The sequence below is a fragment of the Coregonus lavaretus genome (assembly GCF_964263955.1).
Source record: "Coregonus lavaretus genome assembly, chromosome: 18".
In the NCBI taxonomy this organism is placed as follows: Eukaryota; Metazoa; Chordata; class Actinopteri; order Salmoniformes; family Salmonidae; genus Coregonus; species Coregonus lavaretus.
The window spans coordinates 34,857,713-34,871,607 of NC_140005.1; the positions used below are offsets into that span (position 1 = coordinate 34,857,713).

A 13,895-nucleotide genomic window follows, 5' to 3' on the forward strand; every position below is an offset into this window, starting at 1 on the left:
AAAATGGGTTTCTTCTGCCTACTGAACACGACCTTACATGACCCAAGAGAGGGATGTAATGTGAAGGGTGAACAGGTTTTGTTTTCCACCAGCCTCCCTCCCTGTCCCTCCCTCATCAACAACTGAACTGCTGCTTTAGCTCACAGAGAGCTTCATTCTAATTGCAACACTGGCGGGCTGAGCACTCTATTTACACAAGACCTGACAGTTATAGTACAAACTCCATGTAACGTGCAGTGTGTACGTGAGAACATCCTCATCCCCAAGTTTAAAAAGTAACCAGCTGCTATTTTCATTTCGAGCCTGTGCCAGAGTTGAATTTGGTCATTGGTTATTCATTATTATAGCCACTCCCACCAACCTTTTGATTGACGGCTGAGTGGAAAACACAATATGCTGTAGGCATAGAAGACAGAAACTAAATACAGTTGTCATTGCCTTCAAATCATTCATGATGAATTATCTTTCGCACAAACCAGATAACAGAGACACAGGTAAATGCTCAATGGAATCGTGAATGAATGCCATGTACTGTATTCAATCTCCTAGGCAGTTAACTTTACTAATTTCAAGACTTTTCTAGATGTACAGAAAATGACTAAGCAAGTTGGAGCCTCAAAATTCCCCACACGAAATACAGATTTATTTTAGAGTATGTGTCCACAGAAATGACACTTCCGAAACATTAACGTTTTAAAAAACTGTTTATGAGATGTACGACTCAGAATACAGACATTTGGTCATTTTTGTTACAGTTATTAAAAGGAAAGAGAATATCACAGTGAACTTCAGTAGTGCTCCCAAAACGTGGCATTCCAGCCTGACTGCTCAGATACAAAACAAATATAACATTTTCGCTACCCAACATATCAACTGTACAGATATGTATACAATCTCATACAATCTTATATACACATACGTGAGAAAATATGCCATCTGGGGCACAATTGCAGGAGAGATTTTAGAATGTCATAAAAAGAGATTTATAAAAAAGGTACAGTTAACAATAAGGATATCTGTGCAATAGGAAACAAAACCGTTACATTTGCTGTGCAAACTGCAAAGCAACTCAGTAAGACAACAATGGTTTAATGTCCTAGAACATCAGATGTGCCACTGCACTCCTTTCTGTACTCCTCCACCCCCTTCTGTCCAAAAACACTGTTCATGATGACGAGCACAGAATACATAGTTCCAGGGAATGGAATGAGATCCTCTCTCTCTTGGTCTGTCCTACAGGTCCACATGACATCCATAGAATTAGAATGATCATTCATTCGAAATTGCCTTTAAATGTAAATCACGCTGTACCGCTGAACTTCCACGATACGGCTTGAATAGGGTTGTCACCACTGAGCTATAATAAGAACCGTTGTCAATAGTTAGGCCTACCACAGCCACAAAGTCAAAATTGGCTATATCGTCAAATTCATGAAAACAAAAATTCGCTTTTTGGTCTTAATTTAAGGTTAGGGTTAGGCATAAGGTTAGCAGGGTGTTTAAGGTTACGATTAGGGTTAAGGTTAGGTTTAAAAACAGATTTTGGGGTAGAAATAGGGGGGTTTTATGACTTTGTGGCTATGGTAACCAAGGGGCCAGTTCTAGAAGCACGGTTTCGAATGCTCCTACAGTTTTGCTTTGGTACTGCAGTTTAACTGACATCCGGCCCAGAAAGACAATTTCCATAGACTGCCACATACAGAAGTCAGATTTGGAAAATTCAGAATAAGACACTTTAGTCATCACCTTCGTGCACAAAACATCCATTGAATTATTCTAATAATTGTCACTAACCACATTTCCATCCACCGTTTTTAAGCGAGTAAAGTCATATCGTATAAAACAAAAAAAATCACTACAGCTGTGATGGAAACAGGAAGTTTCGGTACAATTGTATAAATGCCCACAGATAATTTGTTCGTTCGACATGGTGGGATCTTTTTGTGTCGGTAAAATTAATTATGCTGGAAATGTCTTTATGCGCAAATATTTATATAATAACCATCATATCGAAGTAAATTTGGAGTCACGCGATGATATGGTTTGTGGTCCTTTCACCACAACTCGGGAAACCATGACGTTTATTAGGCACAGATGAAATAAATTACGATGAACTTCATAAGGTGGTGAAAGTGCACGGTGATGAGCTTGATGCTGCTTTCCAATAAATATTGAGGGTCTTATTCTGATGAAATGATGATCGATGCATGACTACCATTTGACAAATAAAAATATTCTCGCTCTTATCCATAATAATCTCATCATGTAGACTAGAATAGATAGTATTTTTGTTGTCTCTTGGTATCTTTCCTATATATATATACAGTACCAGTCAAAAGTTTGGACATATCTACTCATTCAAGGGTTTTTCTTTATTTTTACTATTTCCTACATTGTAGAATAATAGTGAAGACATCAAAAGTATGAAATAACACATATGGAATCATGTAGTAACCAAAAAAGTGTTAAACATATCAAAATAGTCACCCTTTGCCTTGATGACAGCTTTGCACACTCTTGGCATTCTCTCAACCAGCTTCATGAGGTAGTCACCTGGAATGCATTTCAATTAACAGGTGTGCCTTGTTAAAAGTTAATTTGTGGAATTTCTTTCCTCCTTAATGCGTTTGAGCCAATCAGTTGTGTTGTGACAAGGTAGGGTTGGTATACAGAAGACAGACCTATTTAGTAAAAGACCAAGTCCATATTATGGCAAGAACAGCTCAAATTAGCAAAGAGAAACGACAGTCCATCATTACTTTAAGACATGAAGGTCAGTCAATCCTGACAATTTCAAGAACTTTGAAGGCCAACCGTTGTGTCAGTGAAGCGAGTCAGTATGGATTTAGCTGAGAAGCAACAGAACAGGGTTGTGTTCAGTAGGCCACATCATAGCAAAACGTTTTGCAACAGAACACAAAAACTGTGTTCCGTTGCAAAACAGTAACTTTGTTAAAAAATGGGTTTCTTCTGCCTACTGAACACGACCTTACATGACCCAAGAGAGGGATGTAATGTGAAGGGTGAACAGGTTCTGTTTTCCACCAGCCTCCCTCCCTGTCCCTCCCTCATCAACAACTGAACTGCTGCTTTAGCTCACAGAGAGCTTCATTCTAATTGCAACACTGGCGGGCTGAGCACTCTATTTACACAAGACCTGACAGTTATAGTACAAACTCCATGTAACGTGCAGTGTGTACGTGAGAACATCCTCATCCCCAAGTTTAAAAAGTAACCAGCTGCTATTTTCATTTCGAGCCTGTGCCAGAGTTGAATTTGGTCATTGGTTATTCATTATTATAGCCACTCCCACCAACCTTTTGATTGACGGCTGAGTGGAAAACACAATATGCTGTAGGCATAGAAGACAGAAACTAAATACAGTTATGTCATTGCCTTCAAATCATTCATGATGAATTATCTTTCGCACAAACCAGATAACAGAGACACAGGTAAATGCTCAATGGAATCGTGAATGAATGCCATGTACTGTATTCAATCTCCTAGGCTGTTAACTTTACTAATTTCAAGACTTTTCTAGATGTACAGAAAATGACTAAGCAAGTTGGAGCCTCAAAATTCCCCACACGAAATACAGATTTATTTTAGAGTATGTGTCCACAGAAATGACACTTCCGAAACATTAACGTTTTAAAAAACAGTTTATGAGATTTAGGACTCAGAATACAGACATTTGGTCATTTTTGTTACAGTTATTAAAAGGAAAGAGAATATCACAGTGAACTTCAGTAGTGCTCCCAAAACGTGGCATTCCAGCCTGACTGCTCAGATACAAAACAAATATAACATTTTCGCTACCCAACATATCAACTGTACAGATATGTATACAATCTCATACAATCTTATATACACATACGTGATAAAATATGCCATCTGGGGCACAATTGCAGGAGAGATTTTAGAATGTCATAAAAAGAGATTTATAAAAAAGGTACAGTTAACAATAAGGATATCTGTGCAATAGGAAACAAAACCGTTACATTTGCTGTGCAAACTGCAAAGCAACTCAGTAAGACAACAATGGTTTAATGTCCTAGAACATCAGATGTGCCACTGCACTCCTTTCTGTACTCCTCCACCCCCTTCTGTCCAAAAACACTGTTCATGATGACGAGCACAGAATACATAGTTCCAGGGAATGGAATGAGATCCTCTCTCTCTTGGTCTGTCCTCCAGGTCCACATGACATCCATAGAATTAGAATGATCATTCATTCGAGTGGCGCAGTGGTCTAAGGCACTGCATCGCAGTGCTAGCTGTGCCACTAGAGATCCTGGTTCGAATCCAGGCTCTGTCGTAGCCGGCCGCGACCGGGAGACCCATGGGGCGGCGCACAATTGGCCCAGCGTCGTCCAGGGTAGGGGAGGGAATGGCCGGCAGGGATGTAGCTCAGTTGGTAGAGAATGGCGTTTGCAACGCCAGGGTTGTGAGTTCGATTCCCATGGGGGTATGAAAAAAAAATAAAAATAATGTATGCACTCACTAACTGTATGTCGCTCTGGATAAGAGCGTCTGCTAAATGACTAAAATGTAATGTAAATGTAAATAGTTCCATGTCGACAGCAGTCACAGGCACACCCAGACGTGGGTACGACTTGTGTCATTGAACCATTTCAAAGTAGTATAGTATGGCCATGATGTGCTGAGGCATGAACACGTACCCAGTGTACACCGCCATCCCTGCTACAGATATCAGGATGGAGTCTGAGAAACAAGTTAAGGAAACTGACCAATACTTATAACTATTATAGGCTAATCCTATAGGACAAGCAGGCCACAGGTTAGCCCATTCAAATAGACAGTAAATGTTATTACACATTATACCGTCTATTCACGAAGCAGTCTGCCGCCTGAGCGGATTTCGTCCATGCTCCGACTCTGTCTAAATGCAAATACACCTCGGACCCGATACAGTTTTTAAAACATTTGGAACGGCCTCCAGTGATTTTTGAACTTTTCCTGTTGAAAAGTGACATCCCAAGTAGCCTATAAATACAGTAAAGTACACACACTAAAAGGTAAACAAAGACGTTGTGAGCAAAATTGTTTTTTTAGACAACTGCAAAGTTCAAGGAGTAGGGCATTCAAGGAATTGGTCTGATCGGAATTTGTGATGTCATCGGCATTCCCCCTTGCTTGAGGAACAATAGAGCAGTGGTTCCCAAACTGTAGGGCGCGAGAGGTGGGCAGGGGAGGCGCCCCCCTCTTGAAAGTTGTAATAGTGGAATGCACAAGGTGCAATTTCTAAATTGGGTAGTGCATCATCAGTTCCTCTTGTCATGTTAGTCATTCCATACCTTAGAGAGCTATTTATAACTTGTCAGAAATGTCCAGATCAATTAACCCATGTCAGCTAACATTTTTTTATTTAGGTTTCTTAGCCCATAGATATTGTTGTAGTTTTTTTGTCTATGCTGCTCCAAATGAAATCAGTAGTTGGTTATATTGTTCATTAAACAGACAAGACACACCCCTTCAGTCAACACCACAGGAGGTTGGTGGCACCTTAATTGGGGAGGACGGGCTCATGGTAATGTCTGGAGCGGAATTAGTGGAATGGTATCAAATACATCAAATGATTTCCATTTGTTTGATGCCATTCCGTTACTGCCGTTCCAGCCATTATTATGAGCCGTCCTCCCCTCAGCAGCCTCCACTGGTCAACACACATATTTTATAGGCCTACTAAGAATATAATGGAATATAACAGAATAAAATACAACACATATTTTTCCCACAACTTGTGTCACAGGAATGTGTGGAACCGCTGTCATATAAAAAAGTGATATTTTGAAACAGAGCCCAAGCCCATGCTTTTTTGATCCACGTTTCATCTCTTTCCTACCCTCACTCTGCTTTATTAGGGAGCAGGCATAGGGTCTTACCTTCATCATAATACCAATCCTATTTTCAGCATGTGAGTCTCATTTAGGCTATATTTTATATTTCCGCAGGCTTTTGGAGTTGCCTATGCGTTTGAGCAAAATAATAGGCCTACACTACATTATTGCATGCTAAATGTTTCTTATCAGTAATGGATGAGCAAACGAATAGAGCTATAGCCTACCACCTCCACTCATTTGCCCAGCCAGGAACCAATTAACCAAATAACCTATACAGACGGAGATTCAGTGGAACAAAATCACATTGATTGATTATCAGACAAGTCAGTGAAGTCACAGGCTTTTGGTCGGGAGTAGGTCCAGGCTACTAAGCGACTAAAGAGCAAAATAATCCACTTGGCCTAGCCTACATAACATGGCCTTGGCCTAGCCTACATAACATGGCCTTGGCCTAGCCTACATAACATGGCCTTGGCCTAGCCTACATAACATGGCCTTGGCCTAGCCTACATAACATGGCCTTGGCCTAGCCTACATAACATGGCCTTGGCCTAGCCTACATAACATGGCCTTGGCCTAGCCTACATAACATGGCCTTGGCCTAGCCTACATAACATGGCCTTGGCCTAGCCTACATAACATGGCCTTGGCCTAGCCTACATAACATGGCCTTGGCCTAGCCTACATAACATGGCCTTGGCCTAGCCTACATAACATGGCCTTGGCCTAGCCTACATAACATGGCCTTGGCCTAGCCTACATAACATGGCCTTGGCCTAGCCTACATAACATGGCAAAATGTTCTAATAAATGACCTAGACAAGATGATCATGGGCAGCACTCACCTCAACTAAGATTTTCCCAGCGTAATTGTAGCCTAATCCAAACGGAAATTCAGGGAAAACAAAAATCGGACCTTTATTGATTTATCAAGATGGGTCCCCATGCTTGTCTCACGGTACGTTAGGCTATTATTTCAAATGTATTACAAGGATTGGATAACTTTGGGAGTTTCAGTAGTCTAAGCAACAATTTGATACATGCCTTCAATTGCATTAGGCTACTTTATTCCAATATTTCTGTCAGTCAGTGATATTTATTCCCACAGTAATTATTTAAGCATCCATCCAGTTGTGGCTAAGAAAACAGTGCATGCTTAGTGGTGGGCTACGCGAAGAGAACAGCTTAGTGACATGCCTTGCAAAGTTCAGAACCAGAACTTAGATGGTTAACGGGCGCTGACTAGCAACCATCAGAGTTTAATAGCGTAGTGCGTGCCAATGCCACCTCAGCATTACGGCTGCGTTTCATAGGCTACTACCGTAGGCAGAACTTTAGTGATCACTAGGTCGTTTTGCGGACATAAAAGCTTCGGCGTTGATACCGGCAATACCTTTCAGATATAGAGAAAAGGCAGGAAAAAGTTGGCGGTATGATAACGTTGGCGGAAAAACGTCTTAGTAGCAGTAGCGGTGCATGTGTAAAATCACCAGGGAAACCAGGACAACATATGTGTTGTTTGCTCTATAACCTGTTAATTCATATGCCTTGCGACCGTGATATATAGGCCTAAAGGCCGAGACAATAAGACAGTTGCAGAATCAATTCAACCACACCTTTGTTTTATGACAAAGTGAAGTCCAGTGAAGTCCACAAAGCATATTGCATGTACAGTAACAGACAGTTACTACAGCATGGTCAAGCAAGTTAATGTTTCCGACTTTTTCGGACCACTAAACAACTATTGATTTAGAACCACAGTTACCACAAGTCGCAAAAAAAACAGGAGCTACCTCCACTATTCCAGCACCATTTCAACTTCAACATATTCAAATCCCCTCTGCGTAGTCTAATACAGTGACAACTAAAAGATATCAAAAACAATTTTGTCCAATCAATGAAAGCTAAATATGATGTGGCTGTCCATGGTTCTGATTTATGTGTGTGTGTGATAACGCCAATGCCATCCTCCTCTCTTTCATGTTGACGAAACTGTCTATCACTCTGTCATACAGTACACACTTTTACTTTTTGTTGTCCTAGGCTACCTGGCTAAAATGCTTGCTCGCTAGCCTAACTTCCATTCATGGGCAACGTTAGCTAGTTAACATTATCCTTCTACATCTAGCTACATATTGAACTTCCATCCTATCAGGCCAGGGGCACAACAAAGTATGAATTAATGGTTGGATCAGAATCGCCTTAGACCACTCCCGAGTGGCACAGTGGTCTAAGGCACTGCATCGCAGTGCTAGCTGTGCCACTAGAGATACTGGTTCGAATCCAGGCTCTGTCGTAGCCAGCCGCGACCGGGAGACCCATGGGGCGGCGCACAATTGGCCCAGCGTCGTCCAAGGTAGGGGAGGGAATGGCCGGCAGGGAAGTAGCTCAGTTGGTAGAGCATGGCATTTGCAACGCCAGGGTTGTGGGTTCGATTCCCAAGGAGGGCCAGTATGAAAAGTAAAAAAATTATGTATGCACTCACTAACTGTAAGTCGCTCTGGATAAGAGTGTCTGCTAAATGACTAAAATGTAAATGTAAAATAATAATTGGACAGTACGGAGAATTAAGTAAAACCACAAGTCCAAATCCCTATCTCCATCCATGGCTAATTTAGGAAAGGGCCAATTTTAGCTAGCTAGCTAGCCACCGGAGGACAACAACACAACGAGATACATTTACATCATTTAGCAGACGCTCTTATCCAGAGCGACTTACACATTTTTTTTATGGGAGTGGGGGGAGGGGGAGGTAGAAGGATTACTTTATACTATTCCAGGTATTCCTTAAAGAGGTAGGGTTTCAAGTATCTCCGGAAGGTGGTCAGTGACTCCGCTGTCCTGGCGTCGTGGGGGAGCTTGTTCCACCATTGGGGTGCCAGAGCAGCAAATAGCTTTGACTGGGCTGAGCGGGAACTGTGCTTCCGTAGAGGTAGGGGAGCTAGCAGGCCAGAGGTGGATGAACGTAGTGCCCTCGTTTGGGCGTAGGGTCTGATCAGCTCCGTAGGCAATCACCATGGTCTTGTAGTAGATGCGAGCCTCAACTGGAAGCCAGTGGAGTGTGCGGAGGAGCGGGGTGACATGAGAGAACTTGGGAAGGTCGAACACCAGACGGGCTGCGGCGTTCTGGATAAGTTGCAGGGGTTTAATGATGCAACAATTCAAGTACTTGACGTATCCTCTCAATGGGATTTCATAGGAGTGACGCCAAAATCCAAGCTGGCTTCCCTATACACTTTTTTTTGGTGTGCCAGGACCATTCACAGTTGAGCTCGCTCAGTTCACCTCAACCCTGGTTGGCAATTTTTTTTAAATTATGATGCTCGCTGGCTTCCCTTGCCTTCAATGCTAAGGGCGGAAAAAATGTCATACTCGTTTGGACCAGACAGCATCAGATAGATGGCCTACCTAGAGAGACAGAGGGGCGCCGTTTCGCTCGTCTCTGATGTTTTCTCCTGTGAGATACATTCAGCCTCGGGAATTGAAGGAAAATTATGAAACACAGACCGACGAAAGATAAAATAATTTATGTTTAGATTTTTTATATTGGGAAGACTGGCTTCCCTTGGCATCCATGAATACACGCCACTGCTTAGTAGGCCTATGAAAGGGATAATATCATTCTTCAGTCATAATTGTTCAGTGATGTGATCATTCACTAGTGTGATGTCATCAACAATAGGTTAATTGAATAGGCATATCTTCCTCACCTCTTTTTGACCAGTTTCCAACTTAATTGAGTAACCTAACATAAAATCAGTCAACACCAATGACTGTATGAGGTCTACACATGCACTTTTTATGCCAGATAAAGCTGATGAAAATAATGAGACCAATAGTTGCATGCACGCGTTTAGGCCTACAGGTGAGAGATGCAGCGTTCAAAACAACTGGGAACTCGGAAAAACGAGCTACGACTGGAAAAAAAACTTTTTGAACCGTCATCCAACTCTGAATTACTAATCGGAAACTTGGGCATCTTTCTAGCGATCCCACTTTGCGACCTGATCACTGACGTCAGGATTTTACCTCGTTTTATCCGAGTTCCCAGTTGTTTCCAAGTGGGAAACTCGGGCCTCCTCTTTCTACAACGAGTTTTCATGTCGGACATTACCGAGTTGTCCTGAACGCACCAACAGTAGGCTACACGGTGTCCTCCTAGGCAAGTAGCTATAGCCCTACTGTTATCGTTTCATAGTCTATTGTTCAGCAATAAAGGTTAACCAACAAATAGGCTACTTGCTAACTATTCGAAATTACAAGGCAAGGAGTTGTAGTTAGTTACCTATCCGGCTAAAATACCTAGTAGCCTAGTTATTTTCAAACCATTCTGGAACCAAAAAGGATACTGAAGATGGTTCTCTCCCAAGGCTCCAACATGTATAAAGCCGTGACGAGAATATACTGGTAATATAACCAGGATATTTTCTTCCAGATATCTTCAAACGCCATAACTTGAAGTTGTATTTATTCTGTCTTCTTTTTCGTAATCGACGATTATTTCCTGGTAAAACAATGGGCGGAATCGATTGTGTTGAACCGCGGCGCACCGACCTATGACCAGTGGCGTGAACGGGCAAACACCGTGAGGGAGGAGCGCCCTTCTCAAATCGAACAGTAGCCTAATCTGCGCCCCTCGGTCATGTTATCAACAAGGCAGCATGGTGCATCGTCCAGAAACATATCACATCTATTTTCCATTAAATATTGCCTATCTTTGAAATGTCTAACTAGTTTTCATTGGAAAGGCAGATATAGCGTTTTTTATCAAAAGCAATCATTTTTGCATGTGAAAACACAGAATCGACTCATTACTCAACGTGCTAATTACGTCCCTTTTGTTTTGAGCCGACTTTCCAGCGGGCTTTGAACAGGGCACCTGGCTCACATCCAGGAGGCAGCCTAGTTCCAAAACGAACGCAATCAACTGTCAACCGGTGCAGATTAACTCAGTGACGTTTTAATGTCTTTCTTTCTCTACCATTCTCGAATCACATGAAAAAGCGACGCGCAAAGGGCAGTTTCCACTTCCTGTCCTGACTCGAATCAGATTTCCAAACGGTTATTGCTAACCGGATTCCTTGGAACGTACATACCCTAACCTAAGACAGTCCAGTATGAAGATATACAAATCTTTGGTTCCAACAAAAAAAAAAACTATAAATACCATAGGGGTAAACTTAATATAAGGTTGGAGGCCAGTGGCTGTACAGCAAATCTTTACATGATAATACACCCCTGTATAATACCATAAAGATGTTGGCATGTGCATTCAGTCACCAAAAGTCTTATCAGGGATATCACAAAGGTCACATCAACGGTGTATCTTCAGCAGTGGCTGGCGAGGATGTTAAAAAAGTGGTAGACCTCGTCCTTATCGAGCACTGCCACCTCAGTGGAGCACTCTGTACACTGAACAGGATGGTAGATCTCCTCTCCGCCCATCCCCAACACCGCTCCTGAATCTGTGGCTTCAATTGCGGTTGTTGTTGATGCGGTTGGATCTGGTTGACGCCCTTTCCTCCTCTTTCTGCTCAGATTTCTCTCATTGAGTGTTTTATACCGTAAAATCTCCTCTTTGTTTACTGTACAATTCATGACAAACATGGCTCTGTATTGGGTCCTGTATTTGTCATGCCTGTAGACAAAAACAAACAAGAGGTCGTCTCAGACAAATCTTTCCCAAAATTGTTAAACCTTTCCAATTGTAGTGGGTTTGTTTGGCTGTGTAACATGCTGTGAGCTCGGTTCAAGACTATATTCACAGCCAAATTAACTCTTTATTTCCTACCTTTGACAGTCGAGGCACAGGGTGGTCATGCATGCTGGGCAGTTAAGGACAGCATCGCTGCTTGGAAGCCCCTGGGACTGCCCTCTTCTGTTTCGTGAAGATGGCAATCTTCTCTTTTCGTTGTACCTGATCAAATAGGCAATAGGGGAACATAATTGACATATGTGACTTCAACCAACCCTACTCATGGACTAAAAAGCACTATCAATGGAAATTCTCCACTGAGCATGCTTTACTAATCTGGATCCGGGGGAAACACCCTAAATATTTGGATTTTCTTTCAAACTTCACCCTGTTATTACACACAAAAACACTTTTGTAACATTTTGTATGATGGATGCATTGCTTACCTCCTCCTCTTGGCGTCCACCCATGCCTGATCCCGGTCATCCTTATCAGGGTCGTACAGTAGTTCATCGTTGGTGGGGATGGATCGCTGTTTCCTGCGTCTCTGACCCGAGGAACTGCCTGCAGAAGAGGATCAAACAATCATGTTTTTGTATTGCATCATCTGTACAACAATAGGACTCTGTCCTTTTTAATCCAGGGTTAGGGCTTAATCTGTGCCCTCAGAGTCAATGTTTGGTTTACCAATGAATCCTAGCTACACACTTACTTGGAGCAGTTTCCTCCTCGTCTGAATCGGAGTCAAAATAAACATTGTCATAAAGCTCTGGCTGTGGTAACCCAGGTGTTGCAGCATTGTCATTGGTACCCAAAGCCTCTCCTGGGATGGACAGATGGACACTGTTATTAATGAGTACAGCAGTACAATGTTAATGATAGACAGGGGTGCAACGTTCACTGGGGACAGGGGGGACATAACCCCCCACATTCTGAAATAGCATTTTTGTCCCCCCCAGTTTTATCATTGCATTGTGATACAAAAAGAGGGATCGGTGGGCTTTAGGACCATGCGGACACCTCAGCGCGTTAGGGTAGGCTGTTTGGTGGTTTCAGCCGGCTGGATTTAGGAACGCGCGGACACCACAGAGTGTGCGAACAGAGGCATCTATTCTCTGTGTGTGTTGTGCTTTTTTTCCGAGTTGTAAAAGCAAGCAGAGCATAAACTGGCTACTCTTTATTTGACTGATGTAGCTGGCAAGGTAACTGCCATTTGACTTTTTAAAAATATATATATTTGTGCATCTATAACTTTCTCACTCACTATTCATTCAGGATTATCCATAATCATGGTAGCATCCACATTCATGTAGAAGTGTTTAGAAACATTCAATTCTTATTTACAATAAAAATGACCCCCAAAAGGGTCATAGATTGTGTAGAAATGCAGGAAATGAGCTTTAGATGGCCCCCTGCCAGGTTATGTCCCCCACACTTCTAAAACCAAAGTTGCACCCCTGTTGATAGAGATAAAATGGCCAACTCGCACATCTGAACAAAATCTTTCAGTAAATTCAGTAAATGCAGTTGAAGTGTTATCACTATTCATAACAGAACAACAGTGTGCATAGCCGCCGCCCAAAAAGACACAAAAAACGATTGATGCTAGAAGAAAACTCCACCTGCTGGTGCTGTAGGTGACGCCCATTTGCACTCCATAGTCTTGATGGTGGTGCTGAGCTCTGCCTCCATCTCTTTCTCAAACTCATCCCCACTGGAGGACTCACTCTCCCCAGTCAGGTATTCTCGGATGAGCTTCCTCTTCTGATCCGGGGTCCCGTTCAAGAGCACATCCAGCTCATCCTCAGAGCTGGAAATACAGCAACAAATTAGGAGGGTCTTGATGATGTACAGTTTTAATAGTGGACAGTTATTGGTCAACTTTGCGCCGCAATAATAAAGTACTTCTTTATAACAGGACTGGGGCAAATCACGCTATAGAATATGTAAACACAATACTGTACCCAAACATTTAACATTGACACCTGTTTACATGTTACTGTTCGGCTACTAGCTAGATAGCATCACTAGCAACCATGCTTGCATTGGACGACCAGCTTACGTTAGTGTGCTAGCTGGGCCAAATGCTACCTAACGTCAAACCATGCAACCACAATTACCTGTCTTCAGCTCTTTCTTCATCACTTGGCTCCTCTATCTCATATGAATCATACTCTACTTGTCTGTTCATTTTGTATTTTATGAATTATAGCTAGCAAACTAACTTACGAAAACGGTAAAGGTAAACAAAGGGGATAACTTTTTTAAGCTGCGTCGCCAGGATCTTGAAGTTTACTTCCTGATGTCATATTACTTCCGATTTGCACTTTTCAAAG

General features: G+C 42.2%; 1 protein-coding gene across 2 annotated transcripts; it reads right to left on the reverse strand.

Moving 5' to 3' along the window:
• Nucleotides 1-5,370: 5,370 nt before the first annotated feature.
• On the reverse strand, nt 5,371-13,874 carry LOC311145787 (E2F-associated phosphoprotein-like). 2 transcript variants are annotated; one of them, XR_014614631.1, is made up of 7 exons: nt 13,680-13,874; nt 13,182-13,369; nt 12,272-12,382; nt 12,006-12,123; nt 11,656-11,781; nt 9,935-11,502; nt 8,755-9,761 (listed from the first exon to the last, which is right to left on the reverse strand). XR_014614631.1 is itself a non-coding variant. In XM_084182099.1 (6 exons), exons 1-6 carry the CDS (start codon nt 13,748-13,750, stop codon nt 11,193-11,195), a joined length of 924 nt encoding a protein of 307 aa, XP_084038225.1. In that variant the 5' UTR covers nt 13,751-13,874; the 3' UTR covers nt 5,371-11,192. The 2 variants fall into 2 exon arrangements, 1 of the variants encoding a protein (XP_084038225.1); XM_084182099.1 differs by having other exon boundaries at nt 5,371-11,502.
• Nucleotides 13,875-13,895: the final 21 nt, after the last annotated feature.

Bases quoted from the DNA above. Each gene is read 5' to 3' on its own strand.
- LOC311145787 (XM_084182099.1), bottom strand. From the start codon at position 13,750: ATGAACAGACAAGTAGAGTATGATTCATATGAGATAGAGGAGCCAAGT. The intron at 11,782-12,005 runs GTAAGCAATGCA...CTATTTGATCAG, and splicing joins GTGGACGCCAAGAGGAGGAG to GTACAACGAAAAGAGAAGAT. The intron at 11,503-11,655 runs GTAGGAAATAAA...TTTTGTCTACAG, and splicing joins CTGTGCCTCGACTGTCAAAG to GCATGACAAATACAGGACCC.